General features: G+C 42.8%; 1 protein-coding gene across 1 annotated transcript in view; it reads right to left on the reverse strand.

The window, feature by feature from the left end:
• Positions 1-250: 250 nt before the first annotated feature.
• The window catches only part of LOC146865864 (uncharacterized), a 37834-nt gene continuing 18219 nt past the window's right edge, over positions 251-19865 (reverse strand). The window contains exons 2-3 of the mRNA XM_085640202.1: positions 4602-4900; positions 251-1244 (exon numbers count right to left, since the gene is read on the reverse strand). Of these exons, the coding sequence (XP_085496328.1) occupies positions 251-1244; positions 4602-4900 (1293 nt within the window). The remainder of the gene's footprint in view (positions 1245-4601; positions 4901-19865) is intronic.

The following is a 19865-nucleotide window of genomic DNA, read 5'->3' on the forward strand; positions in this document are numbered from 1 at the left end:
CTTTCTTCACACTAAACATAAGCCCCTTCATTTCTTCCCTCTCCCTGAGAAAAAAAGAATTAATTTATCCCTAAGACTTGTATAATTTTAAAAGAAGGACTCATTATTTCCTTAGTCCTATAGATGGCTGCTATCAGGAGCATGAATTTTCATGCCTCTACTTTATTACGCATTGACTAACGCAACTCATCATTATGGCTCTATCTCATAAGTAGTAGGCATTCATCTTAAGGCTGCCCAGCGGTTGCTCCTATACAATAGGGTCTGGTAGGGCTGTGTACATAGGACGGTTAACCAGTATGAACTGGGAATAGCCAGACGGACAGGGGAAGATGGAGCCATTTTCCCCATTGGGCACCACGACCAGTCTGTCCTTGAAGTCCTGGACTTCAGTAATGACATCACCCTGGCAACGCATGAGAGCTTTATTCTCATACCTTATGGAGGGGTCTGTGGGATAGGTATTGGTGAGACTCAGAAGAGGAAATGAGCCCTCAGGGCAGTTAATGCCATAGTTTATGCAGCTGTGACTGGTAGGGTGAAAGCCACCATTCCAAGACATAAGCTGTGACCTAAAGAGGAAGCTGGGGTGAGTGGGGGTCTTGAATGTTTGATACACCCCGAAGTAAGAGTCATAGTCTTTGCTGTTGATCTGGAACGTCCAACCAGGAGAGGTATAGATCCTGGGGATGAAAGGGGCCTTGGTCAGGTTCACATGTTGTGCCATGGTTTGGAATGAGACCGTATGGAAATTTAGGGCCTCGTGGAAAAGGGCCTCAAAATCACTGAAAAATGACAAGTTGAACTGAAGCTGAAAAAGGTCCTCAGGTTGTATCATGAGGAAGAGAATCTTTTCAATCAGATGTTGATCGAGGTGGTGTAATGCCTTCCACCTTTCCAGTGCTCTAAGCAGGGAGAGCTCATCCTGCACCACTACATCGGACCTCACAAGCAGTGCTCCGAGCTGTTCACTGCTGAGATCCAACCAGGCCTCGGATTCAGTGAATGCCTCACAGTTCCAGGCAAGGAACTGCAGACAGAGCTCTGCTAGCTCGGGGTTTTGACTAGCAAGGGCGTAGTTGTATAGATCCAGCTGGGCATGGAACGTGGGGTCTTCTGGAATGACAAGAGAGAAGAGCTGGGCACAGAACTGCAACAGTTTGGTCGCTTTGTAGTCAGAGGCTATTTTGTGGAAACACTTGACCGAAGACAGAGTGATTTCAATGCTTCTGGTGTAGAGATACCTATAGGGACAATGGAGAAGTATAGACATGTTAAATTTCAAAGATGCAGATTCTTTGCTGAAAACACAATTTTGTGAAATTTCCTGCAATGCTGCCATTTGATGGTGTGGATGTAGGAGGTGAAGATTGTAATTTAGCTTGTAGAGTTGGCTGAATTTATGGAAAATGCTTTGGAGCAGTCAGGCAAAGTTGTCCTAAATCACCAAACCTAAGTTTCCTGGCATGCAGAAGTAGGTTATTTTCGAGTTGCAGGATGTCCTGCAGGTGAAGCATGGAGACATAATTTGGCCGGAAGACCGCATAGCCGGGGAAAGGGCACAGGGAGGGAGTGGCAACTGAGTGTTGTGTGGGGGAAGCTGGTGTTCTAGGAAATTGTGATGAGTGTGTGGCCCGAATGCTTAGCTGTTGGAATGTAGACGGGTGGCTTTGTGGGGAAAGTTGAAGGGGTAATGTGGCAGGGCACCATACACGGGCAGGGGGCGGGGAATGGGACTTGCAGTTAGGTTAGGATTGAGGATTGCTTTCAAGCAGAGCCAGCTCAATGGCTAATCCGGACAACAGTGGGGACAATTTTTAACTGCTGTGTAAAGCTACAGGTCTTTTGTTTAACTTTGTCAACATTGCCAACCATCCTGCATTGATCTACATCCTGAAAATTAGGCTGGGATTTACTGGCACAATATTACAATGTTCTACCTCAGCAATGATACCTAGAGACTAGCCATGCCTCTGACAGCTCATCCCAACGGCACAGTGAAAATATGCCAGCATTTATCAACACTGTGGACTGAGACTTCATTTGTTTTAAGTAGTCTGCAGTTCTGTCTGTGAGGAGCTAAGATGTTCATAGGCAAAGACTGAATGCAATCCAAATCAAACTCTCCAGAATATCAATAAAGACATTCATATACAAACAAAACTTTATCAGATAGAAACTTTCAGATCCTGGACTGTCCCGCGCCATCTGCAGAGTCCCCCTGTTTGCCAGCCTGTAACCAATCATTTTCACCTTTCATTTGGAACTCCTTTGGAGTCATCCTTGCAGAGAGCAACATCAAGATCCACCGGTATGCTAATGACATCAACTCTATCTCAAAATCTCCTCAACGAACAACATACAGAGACACAAAAGCCTGCCTCCAACACATCCAAACCTGGATGCCAACAAACCATGTGATGCTAAAGCCCAACATGACTGAATTCCTCTTGTTTACCAAAAACAAAATTCACTTATTCAATCATGGCTTTCCAACTTAAACCTAACGGGCTCCACACCACATGTGACAAAACAGGTCACATCCCTATGATTCACCCTCTACTCGAACCTCTCACTCAAAGAACACATTGTTGAGAAAAACAAAACAGCCTGCTTCCAACTCTCTCTCCTGAGACAATAAAACCTTTTCTCATAGCAGAAGAATTCAGAATGACATTTCATGCACAAGTCCTTCCCTACCTTGACAGAGGCAACGCTCTGCTCAACAACATCCCAGAGACCATCCTCGCTCCTCTAAAAGACAAACTTTCTGCAGCAACCTTGCTCTTCAAGAAATCCAACCAGATCACTAAAGAATCTACACTGGCTCCCCCTGCAAGCTTCAGTAAACATCAAGATTACAAGGCCCTCTACGCCATGGCCTCTGTCTACCTTTTTAATAATATAAGAAGGATAACACCAGGGTAAGGGCCTAATATATGGTATGTAGGGTTTGGTTTGCGAATACTAAATAGAGAATGTTTGTGATTTGCTATTTGGTAATTGCAAACACCCATGTACAAATGTGTCTTTGATACATTTTGTGATTCCCAGTGGATCGCAAATAGATCTACCCCATTAATATTTATGAGGTAAGTCCAGTGGTCGAAGTGGGGGAAAATAACTAGGGGAACTGTGGGTGGAGATCAGGGGGTGAGAATAACCCGAGGATTGGGTCAATGGGCGGAGTCAGAGTTGTGGTCAGAAAGAGCAAAACATTCTAATTTTTAGCGTTTGTTTTGCATTTCACTACCCAGTTACAGCTTATTACGTTATTTAATTCAACCAATGAGCACACGTTTATTTAAGGTTTAATATGAGTTATTGACAGTAAAATACATTCATAAAGTGGGATTCCTTTCCAATCACAGAATGTCCCAAATACATTTAAAAGTGGAATCACAAGCAATTTGTCTCTGAGCCATGGTGTTTCTGTTATCAGCACTTCTCCCTTTTTCCACAAGAGCAGTTTAAACATTAATGGCAAAACATCCTAGTTTGCAAATGTTTTCTATACAATTATGGCTCTGCAATATTTGCCACATAACGCATTACCTGCTGCATAATTTGACGATTTTAACTGATAAATAGTTTGTAGCTCAAACGGATCAAAAGTTACTAAAAAATGTGACTTGTGTTTCTGCGAAGTGGACAGCCCTTTGCAAAGGTTGACTGATCACCTTTCTCACTGCTGAATTTGTATGTTACACTGCTACTAATATGGCAACATCTTTGCAGACTGTTAGCATATGTAAAAATTTCAAAATAATAAAGTATCAGAAAATATACAGCATTATGCTGCAGCCTCTTTTTGCTGCAAAATTTAGTCTCTGTGTCTCCTCCCTCCCATGTAGCCCTACAGAGGCTTACGCCCTATAAAGTGCTCAGTTGGTAGCCAGGTACTTTTGTGCTTTAGAAATTCCACAACATATCTACATGCAAAGAAACATACATACATACATGTGCAGGATTGCTTTGCTCCCCATGAAAAAGGAACATTGCAATTCAAATAGGACAGCTCCTTCGTATGTGATAGTTCTGTAGTAGCAGGAATGAATACTGCTATGATCCGAGAAGTTAAGAAGACTTGGCTGCAACTTTTCTATCTATCCCTCTTTTTTCTTGTCTCACAAAATTTGAAGTCATCAAGAAGCGCCCTAAAATAATAGGTTGTTTTAACGGGGCGGGGGGAAGACATATTTGATCATCATTGCCCTTTTGTGGCAGTGTTGATTGTGTCCTTGGATGACCTTTTTACAGTGTATAAGGAGGTGGCCTTTTCTTCATTAATCTTGTAACTTAGTGAATGGCCAATTATAAGATACTTCTATTTATTTATACTTGAGTCTGATTCTACCCCATAAACTTTTCCTAGCAGTTCTCTTTAGTTTATGTATAGAAAGCATTTGTTGTCTCTTTGTGGTCCCCAAGTGGTGGTGCTCTATATGTCAAATAAGGTTATGCAGTACCTCTTGGTGCCATAAAGTGTTTGGGTAACACAAACTTCGCCAAATTGTGTTTAACTCTGGGACTCTTAACCTGAAAAGAGGGCATGTGGAAGGAAGAAGCGTTTCATCCTGAAGGACAGGAATAGTTCTTACCTGATGAACGAGTCCACGTAGGGCAAGCACTCCTCATCTACTAGGACCGTCAAGGGGTTTCCGCATTGACTGAAAAAGGACGCTGCCTCGCTGTTCAGTGACAGGATGAGGCTGTGGGCACAAAGCTTCTCGGACTGTGATGCACTCTCTTTCCCCACCACAGTGATGGGCAAGTCGCAGCCCCGGCGACTGTCATATAACTGGCTAAGGGACGAGGCAAGATCTGGAGACCAGTCAAACAGGTGCACCAAATTATTACCGGATGACTCTGAAGAGAGGCGGGGAGAACACAGATTAAACTATGGGTAGACATAGAACTCTGCAGTTTGATTTCTAGATATTCAGTTGTTGCCACATTATATATGCAAACCTTTTTCCCTCTTCTATCCCTCCACTATCCTTCTCAATCCAAATAACTGACCAACATATCCACCACTTAAATTACTTTAATATTTCACTATACACATCACCACTAATCCTTTATTGGTTCGTGCTACTCACCAAAAAAGCGCTGTACTAAGCGCTATATAAATGCAATTACAATTCAATACAATTATATGTATATCAGACTGGAAGCCTTCGGTCAGTTATTATGTCTTCTAAAATGTATTAATTATATTTTGCATTCTAGGTTTGTATATGCCGTAGAGAACTTAGGGGCTCATTATGATGGCAGGCGGACATCAGTCCGCCCGCCACCATAACTGTGATGGGACCGACTGCCAGACGTGCGGCGATCCCACCAGTGCAATTAGGATGTGTCCGCCATACTGGCGGGCGCATCCTGGCCTTTTACCATTAAACCGTTCAACATCGCAAATCACGCTTAGCACAATTTTGAATATCACCGCCTATCGCTGGTTTACATCGCCGTGTTAGCGGCATATTTACAACGCCTTGCTCACAGGTGATGTACAAGCCTGCGATAGACAGGAATATTCATCATTAGCATGTGAAATCAAGCAATGATTTCACACGCTAATGAAAAGCTTGATAATAGGGGAGTGTGGACGTAACCAAACAATCCACCTCCCATTCAAAACATGCCTGAGGCAAGTTTTGACAAGGCGTTTAGGATCCTACAAAAACTGCGGTTAGCGCGGCTTTCATCATCGCTTCGTGGTTCCGGAGCTGCGTTGTAAATAACGCGATGTCCTGTTTGTGACCTTTTGTCATGGTGTTACAGGAAGGCACGCCTACTTTGCATCTCATTAGCGATGTATATTGCTAAGATGCGTGACGTTACAAAAACGGCAGCTAACATGCGCTAATGTATGTTAGCGCTGCCTTGTTAATAGGGCGATGAAATTATCTCCGCTTCAGCGGCAAAAAATGCCGCTAAAGTGGCAATAATGCCCTTGTAAATATGCCCCTTAGAGTGGGATTTAGGTGAGTCCCTTGCTAACGGTTGGATGGCTTTGCTTCCTATTCTTATGTTTGTCCCACTGAGGAGCATTTCGGGCTCACAATGTTCTGATTGAATAAACTGTATTCTTTTCCCTGCTCGAGGGAGTAATTTTTAAAAACATTTCCTTTTAGCACTTCATGGGAGTATATGTGTTTCTTTGTTTCTGTTGTGTCCCTGGTTCGCTGTCTGTTTATGCATTTTAACTCATTTGTTACTTTATTACTATTTTAATTATCTAGCACCCACACAGAATTTCTATTATTTACCCTCTTCTGCTCATCCATGACTGTATGGTGCTCCCTGTTTCCATCTCCATCTTGCTGCTACTTTAAAAAAAAATTATAACTTTTTTTATGTTCTTACATTTAAAAAAAATATTTACATGTATTAGTTTTTTGTAAAAAAATGTTTTAAAATATTTTTTTAATATCTATTTTCAACATTTCTCTTTTTATGTTTTTTATGAGGGTCCTTAAAATGCTGGGCAGCTTGCTGTCATTTTGAGCTCCCACATACTTTCTTTTCTGCTTCACAGAATATATGGCAGGAAAGAGGGTGAAAATAAATGTCACCAAAATGTTTACCATGAAATGTGGTTGATCACAGGTCAAACCAAGCTCCTTTTACATCAAGGGTAAGAAACTACAAAACACTTATGTTTTTAGTAATCTGGGGATCCAGATTTCCTCTGTTCTAGATTGAAACTCCACAAAGCAATCAGTACCTCAACAGGAACAATGAAGCTCTGGGCAGGTTTGCCTCCAAGTTAGGCATTAAACCCATTGCGGAGATGTTGAAACTTTTCAGCATCGCCACAGCGTCTTACGGGGCAGGGATCTGGGGAATGAGGGACAACGGTGCACTGCAAAAACAGGAAAATAGGTTCTTATAAAGCCTGTTGGAGGTGCCATCCTCAACTGCAGACCCCATTGTCTATTATGAGCTAAGCATTGATTATCTTTCTGATATCCTAGAAAGCAAACCATTGCAGCTGTGGCACTCTATATGGAGTAAACCACAGTCCCAATTTACCGGAGACCTGATTAGAGACTGTATGGGCTTAGACTAGGCAAACAGAATCCCATGGTTACATTTTATTTAAAAAATCCCTATGAGACCTCAGGCAGAAAGGACGGGACCTTTGGTCATTCCTGGAGGATATTGTTACCTATTCCAAAAGTGACCTAAGGGAGTTAGTGCTCAAAGCATGCAGAGAATAAAGGACCCACATAGACAAGAACAAGGTCTTGGTAGGACACTACATGAACCTAAATGAGGGGACTGGATGTAAGTTTACCTTACCCTAATTAAAAACACCCACCATAGGCATCTTTTGACACAGTTCCACCTTTTAATCTTTCATCACAAAATCGCATTCCCACGAAAAGAGGGATGGGGTATGATTATGCAGAAATGCCCGTGTGATAAGCGGTCTGTCCAGTCCGCCCAACATGTTATCTTTTTCTGCAGGTTTTATTCAGCCCCAGGAAGTTTTATCTTAGACCTCTTTTTTTAGCTGAAAGAATTATTAATTATCGGCAGGCTTTTAAATACCTGTGTGATCTGACCAATTTGTTTTAGGATAGCCATGTTCCTCTTTTCTGTTGACCACCTTAGAGATGCTTTGAATGTTATGGGAAACATAGTGAATTAATCAAATATGATTTAGTTTTTAACTTTTGGATATCTACCAAGTCTTTGATCATAGTCGAAAAATAATTTTATGTATAATTTTTTTGCTTTATAAAATTTGTTTAGTGCTTTAAAAAATGTGTTTTTAAATATGAACTTGAATGTTTAAATGAACTATCTGTAACATTGTGACGCTTTTATGACGTGTTTTTACAAGTTGAATAAAGCTTAAGAACGAACTAAGGACCAAACGATTAGCTCTGCCTTGTAAAGCCGAGACCTAATGGCTTTGTCAATGCTTGTGTTTATTATTACTACTGCTGAGTACTAGCTGGACCTACCCCACCTAAAGCCGTTTTTTGGTTGAGAAAATCCAATCTTTTAACAAACATTTCCAAAAATCGCATCCTTACTTTTCATATATGAAGTATGGGTTAAGATCTCCAAGATTGCATGTGGCAAACATGACTCAAAGCTGCTTGAAAGATCTAACAGAGAATTTTTTAAATAACACAAAGTAACTAGTGATGCATGGTAACAGGAAAGCACAATTTGGTAAAGAATATATGGAATGATGTCAAGATTATTATAGGAGCTATTCTGGTAATGATGCGCCAGAGGACAGTGGGTGAACATGATGCACTCTGGGGGATTCTTCAAATTGAAGGACCTGGTGTTTTAAGGCTATTTTGATGTCTCTCAGGTTTGTCACAATTTTTAGATTGAGGGAAAGGGATTCCAGTAGAGGCTTGTTTCATAGTGTAAAGACTGTCTCAGTCTGCAAGCAGCTAAGGGTTAACCAACCCTACCAAGTGACAAGCATCCTGGGTTAGACTATTGCATTGTAATGTGTGTTCCTGGATCACCACATCGAAAAGCATTGCCACACATTGTATTTAGCTCTCCTGGTGCATTGCTTGAGGCATTTTGTTGTATACACGGTTGCTGCATGTGTATACATCCAGTACTGATTGAGTACTTACATGTGCCCAAGGTAGTGTGAGCTGGGCTCAGAGAAAAGGTAACTATAGTAGCCATGGACATCACCTCTGAGCCCAGCTTGTTTATTACAATTTAACAGACTGCCTTCCCCACGTCAAAACCCTCTGTACAGCATGGTTTGTCATTCATTGCAGCACTTATGACTATCATGAGCACTTTCCTGCCCAGACAGCTTCCTGGCACCTTACCAACCCTGAAAAACCACTGCAGTTTGCCTCACCTCCCCATCCGGGCTGCCACATGTAGAAGATCAAAAGCAAAAAGGTGATTAAAGAAATACTTGAATTAATCTCTGCCTCCGGTGATCAGTTGTGCGACATTCCAGACCATAATGTTTTGCCCATTGTGCCATTCTAGACATAAACCCACCTTGTGCAAATGAGTCTTGGTCCTTCTCCAATAGGAATAGTCCAGCTCAAACTGACAGGCCAGGCACCCTCCCAATGGAAATACAAGCAACCCCAGATCAGTTTCTACTTAGGTCTTGTCAGTGAGGTATAGCTTGTGTCCTTCTGGGCATATCCGTCACACTTAGGGCATCAACTACAAAAACAACAAGGCGATGGAAGGAATGCTCATATTAATCTCAGCCACTGGCAATCATTAGGGGCAGCATTACAGACCACTGTTTTTTGTCCACAGTGCCATTCTAAATAGAGACATACTTTATGCAAATCAGTCTCAGTCCTCTCCAATAGTAACAGCCGTGCTCTAAAATTAACTGTCCCCCCAAACTGCCAGTCCAGGTCCCCTTCAGATGGGAACACAAGCAACCCCAGACCATTTTCAACTTATGTAGGTCTTGTCAGTGAGGTATAGCTTGAGTGATCACAGTGATCATGGGACCAACATCTGGCTATACCAACCACACTTAGAATGTCAACTGCAAAAACAGGATAGTGGGCATGATGGGGATTTGAGGTTGAACTCAGTTTCAGTTTCTCACAGTGCCTGTCCATGGGTCATGAAGGTGTTAAGACTATATTATGTTGTTATATTATGTGAATTTGTAGAGTGCGGCTAATCGCCAATGAGAGTATCTAGGCACTGAGTATGGCAGACCTGATGGGGGAGGAGTAGATTGTACCCATTTTGTCTGGAAGAGCCATGTCTTTAGCTTCCTTTGGAAGTCAATGTGGGAGGGGTAAGTTCTGAGATGTATCAGGAGGTCATTCCAGGTCTTCGCTGCAAGGTATGCAAAGGCGCATCATCCCCTTTTGGTCTTCTTGATGTAAGGGAAGTGTACTCTTGCTTGGGACGCAGATCAAAGGTTTCTGGTGGGTTGGTAGAAGTTGATGCAATGGTTGAGCTAAGCAGGACCGGTGTTGGGGAGAGTTAGTAGGGCGTGGGCTGAGTACCTTAAAGTTACATCTTTCCTGGACTGGGAGCCAGTGGAGATTGTTGAGGAGTGAAGAGTTGAGGTTATTTCACAGGATGTTCAGGATCAGTAGCGGCCTGTGGTGGGAGTGTTGCGGGGCGGGGGTGCAGGGTGTGGGAAGGGCAGGGGCAGGGTGGGGGGGTAGTAAACTCAGGCTCACGGCCGACCGGAGTAATGTAAATAAATAAATAAAACAAATATCATTGGGCGCACTGAAACGCCAAATGTCAATGCAGCGTGCAAAATGAAATTCATTTTAATTATTTATTTATTTACATTACTCTGGTCGGTCGTGAGCCGGAGTTTACTACACCCCGCCCTGCCCCTACCCCGCCCCCCCCCCCCACCACCCCACAACACTCCGACCAGGGGCTGCTACTGTTCAGGATGAGTCAGGTGGCAGCATTGTGGATGGTTTGAAGTTGACATAGGACATGGGCAGGGATTCTGACATTGAGAGCGTTTCCGTAATCAAATCTACTTGTGATATGAGCCTGAGTGTTCAGTGGGATCCACTTGAAAATCTTGCATAGCATTCGCAGGATGTGTAAGCATGATTAGGAGATGGCATTGATCTGTCTGCTCATGGAGAGTTTTGTGTACAGGATGATCCTGAGGTACTAGGCATGGTCTGCAGGGGTGGGTGGGGGACCAAGTTTGGAGGACCACCAAGAGGCGTCCCAGGGGAAGTGGTTGTTGCTGAAGATTAGGACTTTGTTTTGTCCTTGTTGAGCTGGAGGCAGTTGTTTTTCATCCAAGCAGCGACATTGCTCATGTTGTTGGCGAAGTTTGTGTTGGCATCCAATCCCTGGTGTGCTCTCTACAGAGCACAACGAGTGGTGTTCACATTGAATTACCAAAATCCTTGAAAGTATTTGAAAAAGTTACACAGTTATCCCAATATTGATAGCAACAAAGTAAATTCTGAGTTTACAGATAATTAGAGAGAGAGAGAGTGTGTGTGTGTGTGTGTGTGTGTGTGTGTGTGTGTGTGTGTGTGTGTGTGTGTGTGTGTGTGTGTGTGTGCGTGTGTGCGTGTGTGTGAAATAAACAAGTTGAAGCAGGTGACACAAGGAAGCACATGCAGAAACACAGAGTGAAAAGAGTGATGAAGAGGAAGGAATTAATGTATGAGATATGCATATGGAGAATTTTAGAAAGATGTGGGGAGAAAAATAGCCCAAGTGTCTAACATAGTGAGTGACTGCAAAGGGAAGTCGTCTGAAGGGTAGAATAGGGTGACCAAGACACTCCAAAGATCACTACCTTTTCAACAGACCATAGTAATATACTTTATATAGAAACAATAGGCTGTCTTTGGGACTCTTTTTAGGCTGTAGTTAAGTTGGTACTGATTGGTTCCTTTCATGAGAACATGAACAAAGCATTGTAGCTTTAATAAAATACAAACAGTAATTTTGGTTTACTCATACAACGTACTCTATGATTTACTAAAGACTTACATTGCCCTTGCATGACGCAAGTTGTCACAAGGCAACACAACTCCTTACCTGGGATTTATGTGGCTTTGTGTGGTTTAGTAAATACAAAGTAACCCGCGGCAGCACATAACGCTGCGTACGTTAATTTGCATCAGGGAGGCATTCTGTGGTTGGAACATAGGCGTTTGCATGCATCCCTCCATGAATTTTGATGCAATTCCAGATTAACTAAGATCATTAAATCTGAGATTGCACCACAATCGTGCCCCCTTCCAGACCTAGCCTTAATGAGGAGAAATACATTTATTTATTCTGCTACTTCCTTTTTCTATGTGTGATGCATTCTTCGTTAAACATAGAAGAATTAAAATACCTTTAAGGACAGTATCTGTGCACAAAAACAATCCTGCTTGAAATGCAGGCACCCTTGCAGAATGGTGCAAGGGCATCTGCACTGGCGCTAGGCAGGCTCAAGTGCACCAGCACAAACAGGAAGCAGATTGCGCCATAAATTATTTGATATGGTGCATTTCTGCTCTCTCTGTTTCACCCAACCCAGCGCAACAACTTTGCTTGCTGACCCGCCTTGCGTGAAACGTTAGTAAATATGTCCCTTTAGTTTCAACCTGTAGGGCACAGCTTCTGATCCCAGTGAGAAAGCTCAAATTTAGTGCACCTTCTCCAATATTTATGTAACTTCTAGGTATTTTGTTCCAGTCTCAGAAAGATAGCTTTCTTCAAATCTTTCTTGAAGTGATGGACAGACAGGATAGAGCGTTTTGTTAAAAACTGTCAGCTCTGGCATTTTGGGGATGTTTTTAAATGTCAACAATGTGCGCTTTACAAATGTGCACTCAGCTTTTAGTTATGTGGAAAAATTGCTAATTTCTGATCTTCAATACTCTGATTTACTAGTGAGATCGGGTCACTTAAAGTGTCACACATTTGGCTTTTGAATGTTACACATACGCAATCTAAAAACGTGGTTGCTATGGTTCAATATTGTGATGTGCAGCCGTAATTGTGGCACCTAAGATCGAATGTGGGTGATTCTAAATAGTGGTTCAAAACTCTCAGGCATCAATCACAATTGCCTCTATAATTTACTGTCCTGCACACATCCCTGTTAACAAAGTGGTCGCAAAATGTGTTTTAATAAGGATGTTGAGAGTTAAAAGTAGAAATATACTTGAGTAAAGTTTCTATGTTAGTTTTTAGCACAGGAAGTTGAACAGTTAAATATTTACCTGGAATAAGTTTAAAAAAACTTGCTTATATTTGTAGCTTTTCAAGAGTTTGAACCCAATTTAGACGAAAGATTGTGTGGCAAGTGCCTATTTGGGGATAAGGCTGACTGACTCTCTCGGATGGGAGCAGCACCTCGACAAAAGCTCCCTTACTTTATGGAACAAGTCCAAGTCAATATTGAGATTTTATAAACAGTCATGGATACGGCCGCTGACCCCTGCATCAGAGTTCTACCGTGCCAAAGCCCAAAGCTCCACACTTTATGGCGCCGAGATTTGGGGCTGCATTAATACCATCAAATTGAAGGTGTGTGAAAACATCTTTGTTGGATCCCTTGTCTCTCTTCCAGTTACCACTCTCATAACCCCATTATTTTTTTGATTTAGGGATCAAGAGAATTAGGGATGTGGCTTTGCTTAAATCTATAATGTACTAGCTGCAGCTGTGGGCCACTTCTGCTGGCTGATTAACACTCAGTTTTCATGTTTTAAGCTTTGTCCCAAGTTAGAACCTTTTTTTGGATCTGATCTCTCCCCCCTTAGAAAAAAGTCTGTTTGTTAGGTTTCGACTGTATTGCCTATTCTTAAGGATTTCTAGACACCAGGCCATTGATTTAGCATCAGTAATATGCCCTGCATATGGCTTAGTACAAGAATCCGAGGAACTTATTTTGTTCTTCTGCACTGATTCTCATCTAATCCGCAGTAGATGGATATTTCCAATACACTTGAATTTAGAGATCAGACAATATTGGGTTGCTTATAGAATCTTAAAGACTGATATGTCTGATCCAATAGTTTTTTCTGTAAATCGCATCTTATTAAATTTCTGGATTAGGCGCCAAACGTTTGTGACTCAATTAGCAAGGGATTGTTAATATGACTTTGGAGTTAAAGTATATTAGAACATTGGAATGTGGAGCACTCCATTGAAGACAATGGAGTGCTCCGTGCTTCTACGGGCCGGTAAAGGCCCGTAAAGCAACATTGCAATGTTGTTTTCACAAAGGCCTCTCGGAGCCTGAGGGGATTTAAAACCCCTCGAACTCCAAGGGGCATTTGTTTAATTTGTCAGAACATTCTGCCCTCTAGTGGCAGAATGTTCTAACAGCCTTATAGCCCTTCGTAGCTGGGCTATACCAGCTATTACAGTCCCGCTCCCTTGTTAAAGTCCCTCGCCTTAGGCTCGAGCGTTTAACGGTGGAGAGGGCCTTAAATAGCCGGTATCGCCCGCTACAGCAGGCTATAAGGCTCTAGTATGGGAAGCTCTTTTTAGGAAAAATGGTCAATCTTTTAGCACTTTACATTTTACTAATTCTTGTTACCTAACTATGAAGTTACCCAATGAAATGTTTGCACTTGCCATTTTAAAGCTATTATATATTTACGACCTTATCTGGAATCTTTCTAATTAATATTTTAATTAAGAACAAGACAGTCCAAATGTATGGATTATGAACACTTTGATGGTTTTGAAATGGAAGAAAGGAAAGAGAAAAAGAGATTAAAAAAGAGAAAAAGAAGAACTGAATAAAGTTTTTAGGTTTTTTTTCTTGGGCAGGCGGCTGGAATCCCATTGATATTGGCTGTCTTTTTTAGGTCGAGTGTAAACGTTTGACCTCATGCATACTTTAGTATACTTCTCTGTGCATCCCCTTGTTTCGATTGGTTTGTTTAGTGTCTTTTAAAAAAACATGTTTGCTAGTGGTTAGTTCTGCCTCTTTGTACCTCCTTTTCTCTTCTGTCCCTCCCAGGCTGCAGGGACTAAGTACTGTCTCATTCCACTATGGATCTCTGTATGTTCTGTGGGGGACGATTTTTTTTCTTGGTTTCCTATTCTCTTACTGTTTGGCTTTGTTCAGCTTTGGCGCTATATCGGTTTATATTTAAATATAATATTTCTCCCTGCCACAGTTTTGTTAGTGCTGCCTCACCTGTTGTTACATCAGCTGTCCCTCTTTGTTATACTGTGTGTAGGCTAAACTGTTCACAAGTTTGAGGGATGTGGCAACACTCCAAGGAAACTGGTTCAGTTCTCTGCCAAGGGAGGCTCTCATCCCCGCCTGCCATAAAATAAACTGCAAATTGTCATTGACGATGGAAGCACGGAGCTGGGACGGATTAAGGCAGCAGAGCAGGGATGTGAGAGCCCCAGCCTTGGCAGTGGCTTGACTGAGCCCATATCAGCATGGCAGGTTTACAGCAAGAATAGTGTGGCTTGCAAGAAGCGTGGCAGCGAGATTGCAGGGTGTGCACTCTTATGCGCAGACACTCACTTTAGACGCGAAACTTCTGAATTGTATAGCCCAACAACTAGAAAATGGTACCTTTCTAGACATATTGGAAGCCCTGTGCCTAAAGCACGCTATGCTTTGCTAAAGATTGTATGGTGGGTTTACTCATCTTTCTGCTCACGAGAGAGAGAGGTGTGCTTCACTACTTGGGACACGATATATTGACAATCGCACAGCACAAGCATGTCCCTCCTCCCGTCTGATATATGTTTGCCTGCCTCTGCTCGTGTGTTCGCAGGCTTGTTATGGTTGCTGTCCTTTCCAACCACCCGTGAATCTTTCAAAAGAAACACGTTCAGGCAATAAACTCAAGAGGGGGGGGGAGAAAGGGCCAAGAGCTCACCTTACAGACCATGCAGCATCCAGAACAATTCACGAGCTCATTACATGCTTCAGGCTTTCTCCAACATCAAACACAGAACGGTTATTTTTCTCTTGCCTCTTGTTTTATGTGGGTGTGAAGGCTTTGCAAGTGCTTTACTGACATAGTAAAGGCGGTGTGGACTATTAAGAAATATATATATTTCATTCTAGAAGTGTTTCTTTATATAAGAAACGAAGGGTGTTGCATAATTGTTTGAACAATGAAGCCGTGCTTGCTATTGAGGTAAAATATTAGGTCACTGTTATTACATTGCTCTGGTGCCTTAGTGTGCTATAGAAGACAGCCCACGGTCTTAATTATTAATTCACATTGAGAAACGTGCCCGTATCAAAAAGGCAGTGTGCCTTTTCAGTTCATTTATTTGTTAAGGCATAAAAGCTTTACTGGAAATAGACCATGTCTCATCATGAGACCACAAACTGCCACACTAGCACCTGGAGGCACCTCCCTTTGCACTGAGCGCTATGCTTACTTTTTAACAGCGCTTCTGGAGACCACTGGTACACTGGTGAGATGGGATGGTGGATGTTCATTTTTAGGTCTCGGCTATCGAAGGCTGCGCTTGCGCAGTCTCGCTTGCGAGATTTAATGACTTGGAGAAGAGGGGCTTGAACCCGCCCCTCTTCTCTCCTCTTCTCCATTGGCTGGCCTCTTAAATGCTGGTCAGCCATTGGAGAAGAGGCTTGTCTCTCCAAACAAGCCCCGTCGTTTTGCGATTCGGGGGCGTGTTTTTTGTCGATTTTTCTCTGGGCGTGTTGTTCGAGAAAAACACGCCCCCGAATCCGAAAAGCCGCTGCCTTTCTCCGAGGCATTTCTGCTTTCACCTCGGAGAAAGGCAGTGGTGTGCTTGTTTTCTTCTGGGAGTAAGCCTCTCTGTATTCAGATGCTGCATGTGTGCCTGTTTTCTGCCTCGCCGTGTGCTGGAATCCAGAGTTCGTCCCTTGGGTTCGCGTCCACATCCTTCCCCGTGCCTGAATGGGTGACGTAACCGGCGCTCATATAAGGCGCTACTAATCTCCCCGTGCCGAGATGTGTAATGAAAAAACGGTGCTATGTGGCGCGCTCCAACACCTTCCGGTCGAGTTCACACTATATCATTGCTTTGTCCGTCGGCTAGACTGCGGACTTTTGTGCTGGAGACCGGAGTTCGTCCCTCGGGGTAGCGTCCACATCCTTCCCCGTGCCTGAATGTGTAACGTGACCGGCGCTCATGTAAAGCGCAACAAATCTCCCCGTGCCGAAATGTGTAAGGTAAATACGGTGCTATGTAAAGCGCTCCAATACATTCCGGGCGAGTTCACGCTATATCATTACTTTGTCCGTCGGCTACACTGCCGACTTTTGTGCTGGAAGCCAGAGTTCGTTCCTCGGGGTCGCATCCACATCCTTCCCCGTGCTTGAATGTGTAACGTAGCCGGCACTCATGCGGGGCGCTCCAAATCTCCCCGTGCCTGAATGTGTAATGTAAATACGGGGTTATGTAAAGCGCTCCAATAACTTCCGGGCGAGTTCACGCCATATAAATATATAACTCTGCCAGCTGGTGCTTTCGTTCTACTGCTGCCTACATCGGGAGAATAACGGGGGTTAAGAGTGCTGGTTAAGTGTTGTGTTGAGGGTCGCGTCCACATCCTTCCCCGAATGTGTAACGTAACCGGCACTCATGTAAGGCGCTCCAAATCTCCCCGTGCCTGAATGTGTAATGTAAATATGGGGCCATGTAAAGCGCTCCAATACCTTCCGGGTGAGTTCACGCTATATCATTACTTTGTCCCTCGGCTAGACTGCCGACTTTTGTGCTGGAAGCCAGAGTTCGTCCCTCGGGGTCGCGTCCACATCCTTCCCCGTGCTTGAATGTGTAACGTAGCCGGCACTCATGCAGGGCGCTCCAAATATCCCCATGCCTGAATGTGTAATGTAAATACGGGGTTATGTAAAGCGCTCCAATAACTTCCGGGCGAGTTCGCGCCATATAAATATATAACTCTACCAGCTGGTGCTTTCGTTCTACTGCTGCCTACATCGGGAGAATAAAGGGGGTTAAGAGTGCTGGTTAAGTGTTGTGTTGAAGATTTGTGGTGGGGGTTATGAGCAATTCCAATATCTCTAACTTTAACAATGCCAAGACCATTGCATTGTAAATGCTTGTTTAAGCTTAGGGCAGCTAAGGTTTGACTTCTTTGGTGCATAGGCCTTGAATAGATGCATTAGTTCTAGTAGTGAAGCACAGCAATGAAGAACCTCACCCTGGCCCTCCCTTGAAAACACTATGACGCACACCTGTCTTGTGCTATGGGGAGTCAGCCTGCTGCTGTGAGTCTGAAGGGGCAGGGAGCAGGCTTGTTTGGTAATTTCAGCTGGCACCAAGACACGCAGGAAAGCAGGCACTAGCAATCTTTTTGTGTATTTCAACTGAACCCAGATGTTGGAACTAAAGGTTGGAATGGCACCCAGAAACAGGCATTGAACATGACTAGCAGGTGGTTAAATGAATAAGCAATAAAAGTGCTGCATTCCTAAACATTTGCTGTGACAGCATACTAGCTAATTATTGTTACATAATCCACCTAACAAAAAGATTCCAAAAAAGTCCGACAACAATCATTAAACTGAATAGGTAAATTTAAAATCATGAAAACTGTCAATCAACCGAGCTGATTCCCTATTATCTATATTCAGCTGAAAGAGGGGGTGGGATATTCTGCAAGTGCTAGAATCTCGCAATCTCTGAATGTGATTTTATGGCGGCTAAACTTAATTGGATATTTAGGCCTGCAGAGTCTCTATCTCCCAGAATGTATCACTTTGTTACATGAAAGACTTTGGCTGTCATGCTGCTGCGATTTGACCTATAGGGGGTATCTTCTGCAGACTAACTAGGGCAAAGAACTCACTACCAGGACCAATCATAATAGGGTTCTCTTGTATCTACGTGCTTGTGCAAACCCTTCGGATTGGTCTCTGAATGATGTACTGGATAACAAGGACTAAAGGTCCACAAGGCAGTCAGTGGTTCTGGAAACAGACAATATTTGCATTAGGGATCCACAGTTCCCACAAGCCTGACAGGCCTGCTTCTCATTTGCAATCTGAGACTCAATAGAGATAAGAAAGATCCTTATGACATGTGGCACTCCATGGGATAGCCGTAGTGCTTTTCGCCCAGGGCTTTCATTTTTGGGGAAGGTATTTAAGCAGCAGTATTCAAGCATTGCTTTTCATTGGTTTGACAATGTTCCACACCAGCTGCCCATTGAACCACATTATGCCAAAACCTGCTACCTCTTTCACCATGTTCTGCCAAGACCTGCAGCTCTCTACCTCCAGTATTTATCCCCTTCTTTGTGAATCTCGCCTATTTGCTGTAGCCTTTCTTGATTTTTAGGTCGAGCATTCGACACTTCTTGTATATATTTTAGTATATATGTATATATATATATTCACTGAAAAAACCATAGGTTTCACACACGTTATAGTTAGGAATTAGCATTTAAAAAACCTTGCAAATTCACTTAAAAAACCATAGGTTTCACACAAGTTATAGTTAGCTGTACATTTCACTCGTAAAAAACCAATGAAATTCCACGTTATAGTTAGATCAGGTAACTATAACTTGCGCGCCCACAATAAACTGCTGATGACGTCACATATTACATCACTTATGACATGGTCAGTGACATCACTCATGACATCAATGATGACATCTGAAATGACACATTGTGCATTGCGGTCGCGCAAGTTATAGTTACCTGATCTAACTATGACGTGGAATTTCATTGGTTTTTTACGAGTGAAATGTACAGCTAACTATAACTTGTGTGAAACCTATGGTTTTTTAAGTGAATTTACAAGGTTTTTTAAATGCTAATTCCTAACTATAACGTGTGTGAAACCTATGGTTTTTTCAGTGAATTTGTACGTTTTTTTAAATGCTAAGTTATGTATTTATTTGTAATTATTTTTTTAATTATTTTTTAATTTTTGCGCGCAAGGTGCGCTTCGCGCACCGTGCGCGCGCTGTGGGCACTGGGTGCGCTTCGCGCACCGAGCGCCAACGTTGCACATTTCGTACCGTGCACGCCTTGCCATTTTTTACAAAATATCAATTGTTTTTTCCTCCCTTGTGGGTCCTTAGATTTAAATATTAAATGTGATTGTTAATTCTTTTTATTTTTTTTATTTTTTTTTACCGTACGCGTACGGTAAGCTTACCGTACGCACACGCCGCGATTTTTTTTTTAAATTATTAAATTTATTTTTCATACTTTTTGGTCCTTCGTGAACCCCCTGACGAACGCTAGGGGGTCTGCAACTCTCTTCGTTGCCCCCTTTTCCTGTTATCAACCTTTGTTTTTCAGTGCGAGACACAGAGAATGGCGGCCGATACTTTCTGATTTCGACCGATTCGAATGTTTACAGTCATGTAACCACCAATCAGAATTGAGCTCGCGCACGCACCGTACGCGTACGGTAAGC

The sequence above is a fragment of the Triturus cristatus genome, chromosome 2_1 (genome assembly GCF_964204655.1).
Source record: "Triturus cristatus chromosome 2_1, aTriCri1.1, whole genome shotgun sequence".
NCBI classification, from domain to species: domain Eukaryota; kingdom Metazoa; phylum Chordata; class Amphibia; order Caudata; family Salamandridae; genus Triturus; species Triturus cristatus.